The 18,700-nt window shown below is 40.1% G+C and overlaps 1 protein-coding gene across 1 annotated transcript in view; it reads right to left on the bottom strand.

Annotated features, from left to right (window-relative positions):
* The window catches only part of PLPPR1 (phospholipid phosphatase related 1), a 127,026-nt gene that overhangs the window by 30,395 nt on the left and 77,931 nt on the right, over positions 1–18,700 (bottom strand). The window contains exon 3 of the mRNA XM_008923698.4: positions 121–309. Within this exon, the coding sequence (XP_008921946.1) occupies positions 121–309 (189 nt within the window). The remainder of the gene's footprint in view (positions 1–120; positions 310–18,700) is intronic.

Here is an 18,700-nt window from a genome sequence, read left to right as displayed (position 1 = left end):
CTGGCTAAGTGTTAACTAATTACAGCTGAATAGAGAGGACAGGGGGCAAAGATATCACAGGACTATTGCTATTATTTATGAAAGGGTTCATAGAGAATTCAAATAATTCCTTATACTCACAATAGCTGTCGGAGTTGAAGCCAGCACACAGTACAGCACAAGAGGTGAAATGAAGCTCTCATCTTCTGTCCCAGGGTAGGGTTTCATCAAACTGCCATCCTGACAAAAGAAACCTTGGATATGCACCTGAAAAGTGTCGGTGTACTCAAAGTAGTAGGCGAGCAGAACAGTCCCAGCCATGATGACAAGCTGAAAATAAAGCATAATCACAGAGAGGCGTTAGTTGCTTTTTGAACAGATGCAGCTGTGCCTCTGAGCTACTCCAGTCCTGTGGACCATCCTCCCTTCACCGTCACTCTGACAGCCCCCACCATAATGGGGTGTGAGTGTGTGTGTGCGCTTCTGTGCCTTTGCTTTGCAACATCTGTTACATAAACCTTTTTGGCATACGACAGTAATGAACGTCTCAGATAGGAGCAGGTCTGTGCAGAGGGACAGGGGCTGTGACAGCCACTTCATCAAAGGGCATGTGAGTGTCAACAGTAGCGACGATCAATGGCAGTGCCAGGATGAGGGGCAGGGACCAGCAGCAGTGACAGCTAAAACCTGTGCACAGTGGTAAAGGATTATTACAAAGGAAAAAGGAAGCTAAAGCCAAAATGCTTCCCTCCTGCAACTGCAAGCCCATGCTGGGGAATGTGCACTTTCTGCTAATCCAGAAGAGCCCTCTGTGTCCCAGTAGAAAACTTGCCTCCTGCCACTCACCCTTCCTTAGAGCTGCTTCTTATGAGTAAAGCTTTAGAAGTCTACTCAGAAGTCCTGACCCTCCAACCAACCAGTGGGGGCTCCTGTACATTGCCTGGCTTCCCCACTCCAGCACAGCCGCTTTTGAAAAAACTGGCTTGAGTCTGAAATTTCATTTTTAGATATAAACTGCAGGGAGCAGTTCTGGTCTCTGTTTTCACAGTTTATGGCTGGCTAAAAGGGTTAGTTGGAACCTCCGCTATCCACTTTTTTTGGTATATCTCCACAGTTACTGCGCATGTCAGTGTCTGCATCGGCTTCCAGGACTGTTTCAACAACACAGCTCAGAACAATCTCACCGAAGTTGTCACTGACCTCACCTCCTGAAAGTAAGCATATTTACTAATTTTTGTTCCCTCTTTGCCAGACTGCAAAGGAAATCTCACATCACAGTCCTCATCAATGACAGAAACAGCAATATTGATTTATAACTGTTTGTTTAGAGGTAATGGTTCTAAACTAAAAGAGGATCAATTCAGATTAGATATAAGGATGATGTATTTTACAGTGAGGGTGGTAAAACACTGGTACAGGTTGCCCAGGGAGGTGATGGACACTTCATCCCTGCAAGTGTACAAGTCCAGGCTGTACAGGGCTTTGAGCAGCCTGGTCTACTGAAAGATGCGTTCCTTCTCATTGCAGGAGGGATAGACTAGATGGCCCCTAAAGGTTCCCTCCAAACCAAACAATTCTATGAATCTATGATTCTAAATTATGACAAACACAGGATCTGATTCAGAATCCTCTTTATGAACACTAGTGCCTTCTGCCACTATTACAAGAGTTGTTACATATACAAGTTATCTTGCCACACCACGGAAAATAATGAAGAAAGTGAAATAACCAATGCCAAAGTGGCCTGGTTTTGGTATTTTCCCTTCAGGATTTCTGCATCGAAACTGTCCTGCTGTGAGATTATTGCAAGACTTTTGAAAACTAATTTTGGCAATTCCAGTGCAAATATACACTTGAAGCTATCCATGCATTCCTCTGGCCTGACCTTGCACACATGCTCTGACACACAGCCAGATATTAATGCCATTGTATATTTGAATGAGAGTTGGACTAAAATTAGAAAAAATCCCACAAAATGAGAGAAGTCACAGATGAAAGTAGAGGATCACAGAATCCTCAACAGTGGTTGAGGTTGGAAGGGACCTCTGGAGGTCAGTTAGACCACCCTCCTCTGCCGAACCAGAGACACTTTCAGTTGGCTGCCCAGACAGCTTTTGAACATCTCCACAGATGCAGTCTTCACAACCTCCCTTAGCCACTTGTAAAACAGACTTAAGAAGGTCACAATAAAGCCCTAGTTCAGAAATTCCACACCCTCTCCCATTTTTTACCTTTAAAATGAATAATCTCATTTTGTAGCCATATTATTTTCAAGACCTTATACCTGCCCAAAAGGAAGTTTTTTTAGCAAACTTAAAGCAAGATGTTGCTATTTGTGTATTCCCCAGAGACCCCTACAGCACCCTGGATGAGTCCATGAGATTCCCTATAAACAAACACAGCCCTATAACTAAGGACTCAGAACTTAATTTAGACCTGAATTTAACTCCTTGAGCAGCTGCAGTTTTCCTGATCAACCTTGGGCAACTCAGTTTTATTAACATCAGAGGAAGGCAATGACAGTATCACTGCCTGACATGCCCAGATTAACACACTGGAGATTACATGATTCTTGGATATATAGGTATTTAAACTCAGTTTTAGCACCTCAGATTCCCTGGGCTGTCTGAAGCAATTTGAGCCACCCTTCCTGGCCCAAACACACTCCCAGACATACTTTAAGTTGTCAGCCCCAGCCAGCAAACAGAGGGGAGAGAACAGGAGAGGGGACAATACACAGTAGTTTTTTCCCCCTCTTACTGGGAAAGGGAGAAAAGCAGGTTACTGAACTTATAACCTTCTTTGGGTGTCTGTCGGGGTTTACAGCAGGTCTGTCGGAAGGAAGACAGGACTAATTTAGTAAAATGCCTAGTTCCAAGATATCTTATTTGACAAAGGCAGTTTTTGCCAGAGAAAAAAAGGAAAAATGGGCCATTTTAGCTTGAGAATTCCGCCTTTGTGGGGAGAGAGATGAGATCTAAAGAGATAATACAAGGAATTGCCTAGCAACAGACAGCCTTTAAAGTTTAAACTGCTGCTTAGTAATTGAACAGAAGACATCAAAACCTTTTCTACTTTTATAACAACAAACAAGAAACAAACCATGTGAACTTCTCTGATAACCTTAATTTTTCTGTTCTCTTTTCAGTAGGACATATACCGGAAAGACTGAAAAGTAGAAATTGTTCCTTAGTCAATTTTTTAATGCAAATTTTTGCTGAAAACCAGAAAACATTCTGAAAAAACTCGAGTGCCTTCAGAACTGTGAGGTATTCTGAGAAAGGAAACAAAAGGGTATAAATGCTCTTTCACCCAAAGATATTTTGCTGAAACAGCTCCATAACAAACTCTAAAATAGAACACAACTGACTATTAGTTACATCCTTGCATGATTTAAGTTTAATATATTTGGGGATTCAAAAGACAAATTCTGCCTTGCTCAGATTCTGTGAAATACAAATATGCGTAATTTTGAAAGTATCTAAACTGTCTTAAACTGCATCTGTTCCAGTCTCTGTGCTAAGCAGCAGAGGTGTGTCCCTGTTATCAAGTGACAAGCTTAGACCAGAACTGTTGCTACTTTGCCAGGAAGCATCCCTGATCCCCTGGCATGTTCCTATAAGCAAGACCCTGGTTTGGGACAACCTGAGTTCATTTAAATCGCTTTATTTAAAATGGCTTTATTTAAATCACTAAAGTTGTTAAATTCTTAAATGCATCTTCATAAATTAAACTATTATAACTATTTTGTTCAAGTAGTATGTTTAGAGTTTCCAAGCATTCCTATTTTTCATTACTTAATACATACAAATATTGTCCAAATATTGTGTTATCCTAGAAAAGTATACAATATCAGCAAAAATTCAGAATTAGTTGCTTATAAATCCTAGCTGATCATGTCTTTTCAGAAGCTGGGTGAGACTGCTTGAGTTTGAAAGGATGTGACTGTTCTCCAGTTTCATTTTTTACATCCAGAGAGGAAGAAATCTGCCCTATGAATTACTGTGAATCCTCATATCAGAAGAGTAGAAGTTTCAATTTCAAAAATACTGTTCAAATCCCAAGCTGTGTGTGACTTGATAACAGAAAAGTAAAAGATATAAAACTATATTTAATCCAATCATGCAAATAAAACCCTTATCAAAATCAGTAATTCCATCCTCTGAAGGATTTCCATATGCTGGGATTTTGAACAGCCAGTTGTTTCTTCATAATGAAAACTGACACTTATCAACCTGCTCTCAATTAATACCTTGCTACTTGCCTTTATCAAAGTTACAGTGGCCTTCCTGAAATTCAGTGTGTTTTGCTTTACAATAAAATTGTTCTGCAGTACAACCTGATAAAATGCTGCTCAAAATGATCAAAGCAGAAGAAAAGACAGAGTTAAAACTAAATGTGATTGTTCTAACCAAGGTTATTTGAGAAGCAGGATTGAAGAATGCTCCAGAAAAAATTCAAAGAACCAAGCCATGGAACCTATCTCCAACAGACAGAATTACACTGCACAGAATCATCACTAAGCCTTCAGCTTCAAAGAAGAACTGCGAAATTACCCACGATAACCACTTAAAACTGAACTATTAATAACAAATTTGCAAGTTTTTTATTAAAGGTAAAGAACAACTAGAAGAAGCAGATGAGTCCAGAGTTAACTACATCCCAGACATCAGAGACAACGTGGGCTGACTTCTCACAGGGGACACTGCATTTCAAACTGTATTAGCAGACTGTAATACTGACTTATCTATTCATTTTTGTAGGTGCAGACTTGATATGGTTTGAAGCTGGCTCCCTGCCAAGTCTCCAAATCTTACCACAAGAAGTCATGTCCCCCCCCAAACCTCAGGGAGAAGAGGGAGAAAAACAACCAAGAAAAACCGAAACGAGAGAGACAGCTAAAGTGTCGCTTTGGCCATCTCAACAGCGACAGGTGTCATATGGAAAAAAACTGCTTTTCAAAAATGTTGGGTTTTGACACAGGAGGAATACGTCACTTATCCCAAATGTGGACTCTAGATGTCAGCTGAACAATTAACTCTCTCCCATTGCCAAATGCTGCCTCAGTGCTGCATGAAACCCCCTCCTGCATGTCCTGGTTGATCAAGGGAAGCTAGTCAATGTAATTTTTTTGGATTTCATTAAAGCTTTCGATACTATCTCTCACAGGATCCTTCTGGACAAACTGTCCAGCCCACAGCTGGAAAAACACATCATGTGATGAGGGACCAATTGGCTCATGGGTTGAGCACAAAAGGTAACAGTGAATGAGGCAACATCAGACTGTCGACCTGTCACTAGCAGGGTTCCACAGGGCTCCACCAGTGCTCTTCAACCTCATCATAAGTTACTTCGACATGTTCAGAACTGGAAGGGACACTGAGCAAGTTTGCAGATGACACAAAACTGGGAGGAGCTGTTGACTCCCTCCAAGGCAGAGAGGCCCTGCAGAGAGACCTTGACAAATCAGAGGGCTGGGCAATCACCGACCATATCAAGTTCAACAAAGGAAAGTGCTGAATTATGCACCTGGGATGGGGCAGCCCTGGATATATGGACAGACTGGGGAATGAGAGGCTGGAAAGCAGTGCCAGAAAAGGACCTGAGGGTCCTGGTCGATGGCAAATTGGCCATGAGTCAGCAGTGCCCTGGTAGCCAGGAGGGCCAACTGTGTCCTGGGGGCATCAGGAAAAGCATCACCAGGCAGGCAAGGGAGGGGATTGTCCCACTCTGCTCTGACCTGAAATGGCCTCACCTGAAATATTGTGGCAGTTTTGGGCACCACAATATAAGAAAGATATTAAGCCATTAAGTCCAAAGGAAGGCAATGAAGATGGTGAAGTGTGTGTTGAGGGGAAGCTGTATGAGGAGTGGCTGAGGGCACTTGGTTTGTTCAGCTGGAGAAAAGGAGACTGAGGAGAGAACTCACTGCAGTTACAGCTTCCTTGTGAGAGGAAGAGGAGGGGCAAGCACTGATCTCTTCTCCGTGGTGACCAATGACAGGAACCGAGGGAATGGCCTGAAGCTGTGTCAAGGAGCTTAGGTTGGAGCTTAGAGAAAAGTTCTTCACCCAGAGGGTGGTTGTGTGCTGAAACAAGTTCTCCAGGGCACTGGTCACAGCACCAAGGCTGACAGAGCTCAAGAAGTGTTTGCATGATACACTCAGGCACAGGGTGTGACTCTTTGGGATGGTCCTGTGCAGGGCCAGGAGCTGGACTCAATGACTCTAGTGGGTCCCTTTCAACTCAGCATATTCTGTGATTCTGTGATTCTAAAATACAGCTCTAGACCAACATAAATCAACGTTGACCTGAACATTACAGATCACACAATCACAGAATTGTTTGGGCTGAAAGGGACCTTAAAGCTCATCTCATTCTAATCCCTTGCCATGGGCAGGGATACCTTCCACTAGACCAGGTTGCTCAAAGCCTCATCCAACCAGGCCTTGAGATATATCAATAATGAATCCAATCCTGTTAACACTTCAGTTTCTGTGTTTTGTTCTTTTGAGAAAGAAAACAAGCATACAAAATCTGCAAAAAGAGATCTGAATTGTGAACACATCATATCCTGTAGGTGATGTCTCCACCATCTCATGGAAACAGCAACAGCAGATATTGGAAATTACACCTCCAGCTCAACAGATCCTACCACAGTCACACAGTGACAAGGGATGGTGTGAGGTACAGCTGTTACCACTAATGTGAGCAAAATTCATGCTGCTCATACAGTCAGTGAAGACCTGACCACATCTGTGTGGCATTTTCCTGTGCCTCATCTTGAGGCACTGCTCCAAGCAGCTTCCCAGAAAAAGGCAACCAGAAACCTGGAGAACTTACTTTCTTCTTCCTTTTCTTTTTCCTTTTCTCTTTCTGTTCTACTAGGTGACTATTTCAAATCTACTTACTGCAATATGACTGAGGTAACTGGCTGTTTGTGCAGGGGAAATTCTAATAGCAACTGATGCACAGTGGTAATTTGTGACTGAGGCACAGAAGGCAAGAAGGTCCAAGTGCAAGAAGGCATCAAACTGGCTGGAAGCAGGATGTCAAGAGACAGAAAGATTCCCTGCAAGGAAGGAAACTTTCCCTGAGTGCTGAGATAAAGAACAGCTGCAATGTTGCCTTGTAGACGTCTTGGAATTTGAGTGCTCTGGGACGGAAGCTCAGTGGCCACCTCTGTGCAGCAGAGACAGGCTGGGGCTGGACCCACAGCCAGGCAGAAGTGACCCAGGCAGCTGCTCTTGGGATGGGTGCTACTGCAAATGTACACAAATGATATGTACATCCCGATGCATCTTTGCAGACTCCTTGTAGAATTATGGCAGTAGGACTCTGCCCAATGTATTTTTCATTATTTTTTTCTTTATATACAAGCACAAATGTGTTTAATTTCCCTTGATGGGTACCTTAAAAATTCCCCAAAATTTATTTCAATTTACTCGTCACAGATGCCTTATAAATTTCAGTCCCCTAACTTTTTTGATTTCTAAAATTAGGACCCAAAATGACAAATGTGGAAATTCCTGAATTTCGTAGCCATAGTCCATTAATAGCAGATAGCAACTTTGTCTTTTCTTCCTATTTTCAGGTTTACATCCATTGAAGGGAGTAGTGAAGAAGAGCAGGTTGGCTGACTTAAGAGAAAGGCTGCACAGTTACATAATTCAGAAAACACAACACATTTTAATGCTGACATTTTACAGGTTTTATTTATTAAAACCTTATAAACTCATTTCCTTGAGTTTACTTGGAAAAAATTAAAAATGCTCAATAATTCACTTTAGAAAAGCAGCCAATGAATAGAAGTGTTTAAGGTGCTTAATGGCCTCGATTACCACAGTATTTAACCATGTCATAATCCTCAATATTTATCACCACTACTCCATTGTAAGATAAGAAAATGCTCTTATCACCATTTTACAGAGAGGGGACAAAAGCCGAGGAGATAAAATGACTGCCCTTAGGTCACAGCAGAGCCTGTGGCAGAGCCAAGATTTACCTTTCTTCTGGACCAGATTTTTTTGGTTTAGTCAATAATCTGCACATGAAAAAGCTCAATGGTATACATGCTTAGGTCCCAATTCTGCAGAAGCTCATTCATGATAGTATTAAGAAAACACAGCCCCATTTAAAAGCTCGTGCATGAATTTAAACCTGGACTTAAGCAACTGGGGTGTGTTTTTTCCTCAAAGTCAGCTATTTAAATGGATTAATTATATAGCACATAACATCTGTCCCTCCACACACCCTCAAATTCTGCCCTGCTGTACAAGCCCACACTGTTTCTGTCCTTGTAGACCTTCCCATCACTGCACACTCTTGCTCCTCTTTTAAGTTGTGGGAGTTCTCTGCAGTCAAAAAATCACTTCAGTGTCCAAGAAATAGGAAGCAAGTCTTGCAATCTTCTTTGGGCAATGAGTAATTGTTTGGTGCAGAGCTAATCAGGTATCAATGTAAGATTGTGTTCTGAGACGGAAGAAGGCAAATCTTTGCAGTGAGCAGTACAGTTCAGCCCCACTAACCCTGGAGTACTGGTATACATCCAGAAATCCTCCCCTTCACCTTAATACTCTGCCAGCATAACTCAGAGACCACTGACATCCAAAATCAAAATTATGACAGTACCAGATAGTAGGACTGAAGTCCCAGAGTGTATAAACTCTCATAATTCACAGCAAAGCACTTCCCAGTTTCCTTAACAATTGGCAGGTCTTTTATTCTATATATATTTTTAATACTCTTACTCATAGAAAAGAGGCCCCTGTTTTGCAAGTAAGAAAGCAAGAGGCCAACTCCATTTGGGAAAGGGGCATAAAACTGTAAAAGACAGAGATCAATGTTAGAAGAGGGAAGACAAGGTGGGAGGCAGAATTTTTTTATCAGCCTGTACTGAAGACTCCTCAGTTATTAATATAGGAACAAGAAACAGAGGGAGAAAAGGAAGAGGCTGTAAAAATTTCTTGTGTGCCCTCCAGCAAGAAAATGTCCATGTGTCCTGTAAGACAGGCACACAGCCACTGTAAAAATTTCCTTTTGTTGTGTTTTGTAACTCATATAAATCATATTTCAAGTCCATATGAACGAATTTGAAACCACCCAAGTACTGCTGCTATTTATACAAAAATAGGTCGATTCTTTCAGCTTATCAGCCTTCCCAGACACTACTCATAATATATCTTACAATGCCTTTAATACTTATGACTGATAATTGAAAAATTATCAATTATGTTCAATTATCAGTTGCGTTCTTGCATAAAAATGACAACATAAGATACATTTTTATTCCTCCTGAAAGAAGCCAAACCAGTACTGACATGCAGATAGTCAAAGAAATACCTATTAATACCCTTGCTCACTTTGCTTCCAGAAAACTTCAGTGGGTTTCAATTAATTAACTGAAACCGCTACAATTTCATGAGCAGAGCACCACAAACCTGCACAAGTGTTTTCAACTCTTGGCACACATGCTGTAAAAGTTGGTTCACAGTTCCACACATTTTAATCATATTTCTATCCCCCCCGAATAAATGCTAGTGACCCATTTTTATGCAAAACCTGAAAAAATCTGCTATGCTTTTTTGAGGTGATGAGAGCATGACTCTTGTAACAGACACACTGGAGTATCCAATAGTCATAGCATATGTGTGTCCTGGAGTAACTCCTAAGTTACTGCTGGAAGGAATTGTTAAGGTGCGCTTTTGCTCTCTAATATCAGAAATATTTAACTGCGCATCCCAGACTGTTTTGCCCAGGTATGGGTGTAGGTCTTTCTTCGTGAAGGAAGGCAGTCCATTTTAACTTGGAGATGGGAACTCCAGTCTTGCAGCTGCAGCAGAGAGATATCAAAAGCACAGACAATTGGAAGAAATCATATTTATTGTTAAATTTCAAAACCCATTTTTACCTTTCTAAAAGCAAATCAAGCCTCTGTCCAAAAATTGCTAAGTCTCTTTACTAAAGTATCCTGATTAGGGTGGGGCCTCAGAAACTGATGCTTGTTCAGGGATCAGTAATTTTTTATAACTGTTGGCTCTACTTATTTGTGGTCAGCTGATCTCTACTTAGCGAATCAACCTTCAGCTGATACAGACTTCTTACCCCTAGGGCTTGTACCTGACATAAAGAAAGAAAACATTCCACTAGTTATGTTTTGTTTTCTTAAATAGTCAAAATTCCTTCTGATACTGGCAGAAGAACTGCAGACATCTAGAGAATGCTGGATTAGTATAATTTGACTTAATTAGTTTGACAAGCTTTTTTACAGTATGTCTCTTGGGAATTTTTCAGGACTCCTGAAATTGTCCATTCTGAAAGACCTACTACAACTTCTTAAGAATGTTGTGGAGAGGTCAAATGGTGAGGAAATGTTAAACACCCTGATATAGTTTGAAGCTGGCTCCCTGCCAAGTCTCCAAACCTTACCACAAGAAGTCATGTCCCCCCCCCAAACCTCAGGGAGAAGAGGGAGAAAAACAACCAAGAAAAACCAAAACAAGAGAGACAGCTAAAGCAATATATATATAAATATATTTACACTTATGTTACAGTTATATACAATTGAAATATATATACAATTTTACAAGGAAAAGGGAAAGGGAGGGGGGAAGGGAAAAAAAGGAACAAAACCAAAATAGAGTATATATATATATATATATATATATATATCCCAGTCAGTAGCCCAAGATCTAACAACTAAAAGAGTTAGCAAAGAAATATCTCACTACTCTCCTTGGGACAACGGAGAGTCGCTCCGGAACGATCGCCGGCAACCTCTGTCTCCCAAGGTCAGCAAGGCCTAACCAGGCCTCGCTCCCCAACACGGCAGACTCAACAGCAGGGAACCTGCATCTCCAAGCCGCCGGAAGGAAAGAGACCGAAGGTCTTCCCTCCTTTCTTTTTATAATCTGGCTTACGTAAAAATCGTAGGGAATACTGGGTACATCTGGGCCCTTCCTTAGTTACAAACTGGTCACCAAGGAAGGCCTAGCCCAAACCACCACACACCCCCTCAGACATGCCTGTTCTCACAAATAAAGAAGGTGGAGACCCCCATTAATTAGAAACCCACCTCATCCAGATGTTGAGGCAGCTAAAATTTCATTAGGTTTTAATGTGAGTTAGCAGAACGAACTCTTCAGGGATCAACAAAAGACTTGGTCACTTACAGCACTTTGTTAAGTACCTGTTCTGTGCCCTTTTTATCACAAATTACATGATTTAAAAGGTTTCACCTTCACACTTCTTTAGCATACCCAGGTCTGTAGAAAGAGAAGTGTATCGGACAGCAAAGGCTCTTAAAACCTGTGACTGCACTGAATTCATGTTTTTAATGGGTTATAAGGATCTGGCTGACACACAATCTTTTATGTTGCCAAGAAACTGGATGCAGCAAATCATCTACTTTTTATGAAAATACTGCAAAACAACAAGAACAAAAAAAGAGACAAAGGACTGTTCATTACACATTACACTGTGTAATGAACAAACACTTCACTTGGAGAAAGAGAAGAAAAACAACCCATATTGGAATGCCACTTGATAGTAAAACAAACCCAAGTGAATAGTTTCATTCCGCTGAATAACTATTTATTTTACACTGTCAGATTAAATCTGAAATCCAATAATCTTTCTAAACTGCCATTCCTCAAATTGTTTTCTCTCCCTCACCCTATAGAACTGATTTTGCAATCTAATTCTGAAACCAGTTTTCTTATGCAACTGTGGTACACAAATGTCGTGGTCTGGTCTGACAGTAGCCTGCTACAGGACATGGCTTTGTTACAGGAGTTTTTAAGTCCAGTCAGCATGGTGGCACAAGCTGGGAAGCAGCTAGGAGACAGAGAGGGGTTATTAACACACATGGGCTTTTGAAGCTGGAGCTGTGTAGAAATCAAAGCAGCCTCGGCAGAGTTTTTTACAAGTCCATTTCAAAAAATTATGGCCTTATTTCACCATCTTAGTAATTAAGTTTGAATTAGGTATAGTTTATAAGGTGGAAGAGAACACTCAGACAAACAAAAAGGACTTCGTATCTTCCCCTAAAGCCCTTATTTCAGGACAAGATGTTTTGTGAGAGCAGCATGACCTCTAAAAATACTGACATCTGGTTAAAAACTCTTTCAGCTTCTTATTTATGTAATGGTCCTTGAAGAATGGCGAGGTGCTACACTACAGAAACTTAATGTTACCTAAGAGCTCATCCTTATAAAGAATACAGATTTCTCTAGTTCTAACTGTGCAGTTAAACCAGTACAGTTCTCTTAACGGCAACAGACATAAGGGCATAAAAATGTTTTAACCAGTACAACTTTTTCATACATGGAAAATAGAATACGTAATAGTATGAGGCACATTGATTATCAGATGCAACTCAGTACACCCTACACACTTCTCTAGCTTTCTCAGTTTAAAAAAAAAATTTCAACCTTTTCATTTGTAGACCTTTACATTTCATGAGTGTTTTTCATATAATAAATTTAAGCTTTCTTTGACAGGTTACTGTGACCCATGGATTGAACACAAGCTGAAACTGTCAGCCTGAAGGGAGGAGGGACACCCACCCCACACCATGAGCTGTATATCCTAACTGTAATAGTTTTTATGTAACCAAGGTCTATGTATAAAAACAAACCAAGTCCAAGGCATATATCTTTATATATATCTATATACTATTGTATATAGATATATAGATATATATCTTTGTATTTGTTCAGATACCCTGGTAAGGTAAGAATAATTAGAGATAGTGGGTTTCGTTTGTTGGAAGCAGTGTTTGCCAGAAGACTGATATAGGCCTGGTGGGTTTCTGACCTCCAGTTGCAGGGGTCCATTACAAGCTATAAAACTTTGCTACTTCTATTAATTAAAAAGATATTTTTCTTCCAGCATCTGTCTTTTCAAAGTCAAGAATTCTCCATATCAACAACAATAAAAAAGAAAAAAAATAAATCTAAGCTGCATATGACCTCTGCTGTTTTTTTGGATTTTCATTACAGATGGATTTGCTTGTAATGACTCTTGTTTCTGTCTCCTCCATCAAGTCTTTCTGGATCTGTAAGAAGATGGGAGGAAGTCACATTCACATTCATGGTACTCCTGGGCAGGTGACTGGCAAGGTCAACTCCTACACATACTGCAACACTAGATGGAAACGTGCTGTGCCAGGGGGAATGAGGAGCTGGAAAACACCCCACATCTTTCCAAGGGAACAATAATGACACATGCCATGAACAAACTCACTAACTCTTGGCTACCTTCCCCTCTCAGACTGCTGTCAAGGACGTTCATGCTGACAAACATGTTCTAATCTTTAGGGTGATTTCTCTGACATCACTCCTGATGTCAAGCTGAGTAGGCTTGAGAGGTGAAGAGGTGCCATATCAGATCAATATGTCACAAGGTACTGTTCTCAGAGGTACAACCTCAGAGAGTTGATAAATTCTCCTAGACCCACTGAAAGCCAGGTTGGATGGTGCTCTGAGAAACCTAGTCTAGTGGAAGGTGTCCCTGCCCATGGCGGGGGGTTGGAACATGATGATCTTTAAGGTCCCTTTCAACCCAAGCCATTCTGTGACTCTATTATTCTATAAAATATGGCACCGACTTTATCAATTAAGAAAGGTAATTGTCATCTATAGCAATTTGGCCTCCTTTTCTATCCTACCTATCCTTATTCTTATATTTACTCTTTGTGGTGGTGAAAATCCTGGGCCGTTTATTGTCTGCTCCAGCAGAACTAGGTGTGGAAGCATTTGGCATCTCATGCCCTGGATGTCCAAAGATTGCATACCTGCTTCTGACCAAATTCTGGATGAACAATTCTGTCCTATTATTTTCTGGTTTGTTTGTTTGTTTGTTTGTTTGTTTTCCCCCCTTTTCTCACTTGTGATCTGTGACCATTCCACAAGTGAGGAAAGGGGCCATTAACTTCAAGAGTATTAAAAATGGGGCAGGTGTCCTACAAGCTTCAGGTGGTCAGCCAATGCTACAGACACTTGCACAAGGCTTTATGTACCTCAGAGAGGCAGGAAGATGACTGCACAAAGGAAAGATGCAGCAGCACAGGTGATGGAAACTGGAAAAAACACAGTAGTATCTTTTGAATCACCAACAGCAAACAAAAAGCATTTCTTCCATTGCTTGAAGAGGGAGGAAAAATATAAAACCAAGTATCTCTGTAAAAATCAATACTAATTAAATCTTTTATTTAGCTAGAAAATAGATAATAAATGCAATGAAAATGTTTATCATTTAGGAATGCGGGTTAGAGACGGGCTAGTGGTGGACTTGGCAGTGGTGTGTTAATGATTACGCTCAATGGTCTTAGAGGGCTTTTCCAATCTCAGTGATTCTGTGATTCAGTTCCCTCTAGTATAACTCTGAACATCTGATCACCCTCTTGTAATTTCTCTGCTTTGGTAAGCTATATTTCATTATAATAATTTGCTTTCTTTATAAAAAGATTCCTTCTCTACTTCAAGATTTAGTTCCTACTCAGTCATGCTACATCACTTTGTCCCTTTTACTAAACAAAGAGTAGAAAGACCTTATTATATAGCAGACTTAAAAGAAACGTGATCTATATAAGAAAAACCCAGTTATGATGAGATAGATGCTAGATTTCTTTTTTTTTTTTAATTTAAAGAAAGAGGTCTAATTAAATACTGAGCTTGATTCAAAGTAGATTTTTGAAGGTTTATCAGCAGGGGGCATTAATGCAACATTACATTCCAAATGCCAAACTACCAAACAACCATGTGGAGTCTGTAATGTTTTATGTTTTTAATATATTTGGGGGTTCCTCTGTTATTTTTCACAAGATAATCTCATTTTTTAATGTAGAGCTGGAATTTCAGGTCCTCTGGTGTCGGTAACAATTTGTTTAATAATCTACTGTGGGCTTCATCCTGACTTTTAAAAGAAGTCTTTGTCCCTGGTTTTTGTGGTTTAAAACAGGAGAGAATGATTTTAAGACCAGTAAATGTGCAGCCAGCAATTTCAAATAGGATTATCATGAGCAGGAAGAATAGATGGGTTCATCCCTCTTGGTGAGTATTTGTTCACAAACATCAGCTGCTTCTTGACAGCAGATCATGGACCCAACTTCCCTATGTTTGCACTCTGACAGTAGCTGCTTACCTGAAGAAGAGAGCTGCTCCCAGGAGGCAATTTTAAATAGCACCATTTTCCCCTCAGAGCATGTATTTCATTCTCAACTGACTCTGAAGTAAAAGCAACCACACTGATAATGCAAATTATCACTTACAAAGAATGAAACCAGGAGTTCATGTCAGTAGGATTTTATCTTGTGTTAGTTTTCCTATGCTAACAAACAACAGAGAGAATTTTTTTTCCTTTTTCCCCTAAACCTTATTGAAGACAGTTCACAAAGGTTCTCTGTCAGAAAGCCAGTCCAGCAGTGAGCTGGTGACTGAAGGGGTCAGAGCTAAAAAGGAAGAGATACTCAGTACATTGGTCTTTTACTCAGTCTGATTCTCAGTCCTGGCACCCTGTGATCTCACTTCATTCACTAACAGCAAAAACGCTACTGAAGCTGGTCTCACTTTTCTGCATTAAAATCTGTATCATTCACGACAATCCCTAGTCTGTCCATATGTGTAGTGTAAAAAGACATAAATTTAAAATTTTGTCAGGAATTACATTCATAAATTTTCTTCCCCACAATAAAAAGCTGGAAATTCTTTGTTTTTAAACTAAAGTTGGAGATTGTCACAGCACCACCTGATTGTAGGAGTAGAATTCTTAAGGAAAATTAAGGAAAGTTTTAAATATACGGTAACACTGGGACTTAAAACAACATTTGGATGACACCCACTTGAAAGATGATGATCAGCAAGCTGTTTCTCTGCTACAGCAGCAAACTACTGTCTAAAATAACTTGGGTCTTGCTTTCAGAGCCAGAATCCCTAACTTGCCTCCTGTATCTGGAACATCATGGTATGTCCCATACTTTTTCTGTCTCTCATGCACACATCTTGTATTTTATGTAATGTATCTTTCTCAGGTACATGCAGATTAATGCCTTTGTTGTGGCAAAAAGTAGTTATGCAACAATAAAATTAAATGTGTTCCTCAAACAGCTGTAGAAACAAAGGCATTCTGAACTTCATAGGAAATTGTTGGCTAATCTGTGTGTGAAAATCAAGACTTTTCTCTTAACAAAATCTGAGAACTATAATTTTCCTTTAAGACCCCAAAAACATGGGGTCTGAAAGCCTTCCTGATAAACGTCAGAATCAGATTTATACAAGGGGGAGAAGAGAATTAAACTTCCATCTGTCAAGAGGAAGAATGTATCAGATTTTTTAAATTTCATTTTTGTACCTGAAGAATGTTATCACTATTACCAAGTGTTATTAAAACCTTCAAGCCCCAAGCATAGCCTATTTGTTTTCCTTTGAGCAGGTTCCATGAGGCTTTTCAGCAGGTGGCATGATCTGCTCAGTTCCAAATGGTACACAGCCAGGAAACTGCTGATTCCAGCACATAACACCTTAAAATGATCAACAAATTATGGCATAGAGTAAGTCGTTTTCTTAATGAAAAAGTCTGCATTAAAATGGAATCTGTTCAGAATGATTCTTTTCCTTAGCAACAGTAGAGGATAATATAAATATTTTGACTATTATGACATTAAACTAAAAGAAACCAAGGGCATCTTTTTTTTCTCTTTTTTTTTTCCCCAGCCCCAGAAATACCTGAATGCATGAAACTTGCTGCAATACTTAAATACTGCAGTATAGCAAAATAGTAAAAGACTTGTAAAACTAGGAGCAACTCCAAAGAGTTTAAAGAGAACTTGGAGTTGAATTTGTCCTTCTAACTTGAAACAAGATGTGTTCTTCTGTGGAAGGCTGTTTTGAGTTTGATTCTTTCTGAGAGCAGTTCTTAACCTGGATTATGCTGACAGGAGTCATCCAGTCCACTAAAAATAACGCAAAATCTTGTCATAATCCATTATCTGCTTAGTTTCAGTAACTAAAATCACAAAATTGCAGCTTATTTAGCTTTGAAGTACCACAGTAAATCCATACCAATTGTGCATTCAACTGGCACACACACGCATTTTGTTTGCACAAGTCTGTGTCTTCCAGAAGTGCCCAACACAGGAACTGCTCTGGACAGGTGAAAAGCTGCCCTTAGCTAAAACAGTTTTCAAGTTGCCATACAACCCCAAGAATGTGTTTCATTGTATAAATGGCTCATAAAAGCTGTTAAATCCATCGTGAACTCTAAAGGCATTTTAATCTAACAACCATTTTCACTTAGAAGCTGTCAGGACAATCCATTCCCCAAATAACAAAAAGCAACAGATCCTGACGAGACAATGGATTCTGGCACAATAGACTAATATCTTCAGTATAGTTTTCATGATTGCTCTCTGGTATCTTCATATGGTATTTAAGCCAGGCTGTTCACAGAGAGATGCAGAGGTGTATTTTGATTTCTAATGTGTCCTTGTAGGTAGAAAAGCAAGCTTCTTTCTGAAGCTTGAATGGAGTGATAGTGGGAGACTCAAATGAAAATGAGAACTACAATAAAGCAAAATACAAAAGGAACAAATATCTCCAGAAAGTGAAAAGCAAACCTAACCAAAACACAATCCTTACTTTCCGTGTGCTTGTTTCCAGACTGCAAACTTAAATGTTAATGATGGATTAGGTGACATTTCTAGCAACATATTTGAGAAAGGTACAAGGCAAAAAAGATGTCAAGAGGGGACTTCTGCCCTTCCTAACTTACAGACAAATACCAACTGATGCTACAGCAGTATAGTAGTACATACTCTTCTCACAATGAGTAGTTTATTCTTGTACCCTGTGCACATTTCCTTATCCTGAAGATCATTCCCAGACTGTTCCTTGAAAGGAGATACCATTTTGCCAGCTGGAATGGCAAATGGAATGGAATTGAAAAGCCATTGATTCATCCACACATTACTGTTCCAGGAAAACCAAAGAAGCTGTAAAAAACCTGTCCATGAGGCTGACAGATCTAAAATCTGCTGGGATCATATCTGGCCAAAACAAGGGGAAGCTGTTTTCCACTTTACAGCATCCCTGCCTTGCAAGCCCAGGGAAACATTTCCCCAGGGAGGAAAACCTTATAATAAATTCATAGAGTGTGCGTGGTTAGGAAGAGTAGCTCCTCAGAGGGTCAATGCTCTCACCTTCCTCACGCTGACAGTACTTGCCAAATCTGCTCCCTTCGCAGACAGTTTTGCCCGTACTTTCATCTTTTTTGCTCTGGTCATCAATCTTCCTGTTAGGAGAGATTCTCAATCAGAAACCAATCCTGTCAGGTTCTTCAAAGATGTCACTCTGGGCAATGCAAAAGTGAGTGCAAAGGAAGCGTAATTCCAAAGCAAATCAGTATATAACCTACATTTATATTTTAGTGAACTTTGTAGGTAAACTGCAAGTTGGAGAGCTATGAGGTTTTGAAGAACAGCAGTAACTTTTTTTAGTTAGAAACTTCTATTCTCAGACAGAACTATTGTTACACAGTATTTCTCAACCCAGAAAATCCCAGGGTAAACATAAAGCCTCAAGGAAGCCAAACTCCTAGACACTGTACATTCTTGGGCCCCTTTCTGCTGCCTTTGAAACATATGGTCCCATTTTCTTTGACTTTGAAAGGTGTTAACAGCCAGCCTTTTCCCTGAAAGCTTCATTAATTATGGACGTTTCCTGGGC

Source organism: Manacus vitellinus, unplaced genomic scaffold (genome assembly GCF_001715985.3).
Source record: "Manacus vitellinus isolate BGI_N305 unplaced genomic scaffold, ASM171598v3 scaffold_23_pilon, whole genome shotgun sequence".
NCBI classification, from domain to species: Eukaryota; Metazoa; Chordata; class Aves; order Passeriformes; family Pipridae; genus Manacus; species Manacus vitellinus.
Note: the sequence above shows the minus strand (reverse complement) of the source record. Positions and strands in the feature narration are given on the sequence as shown.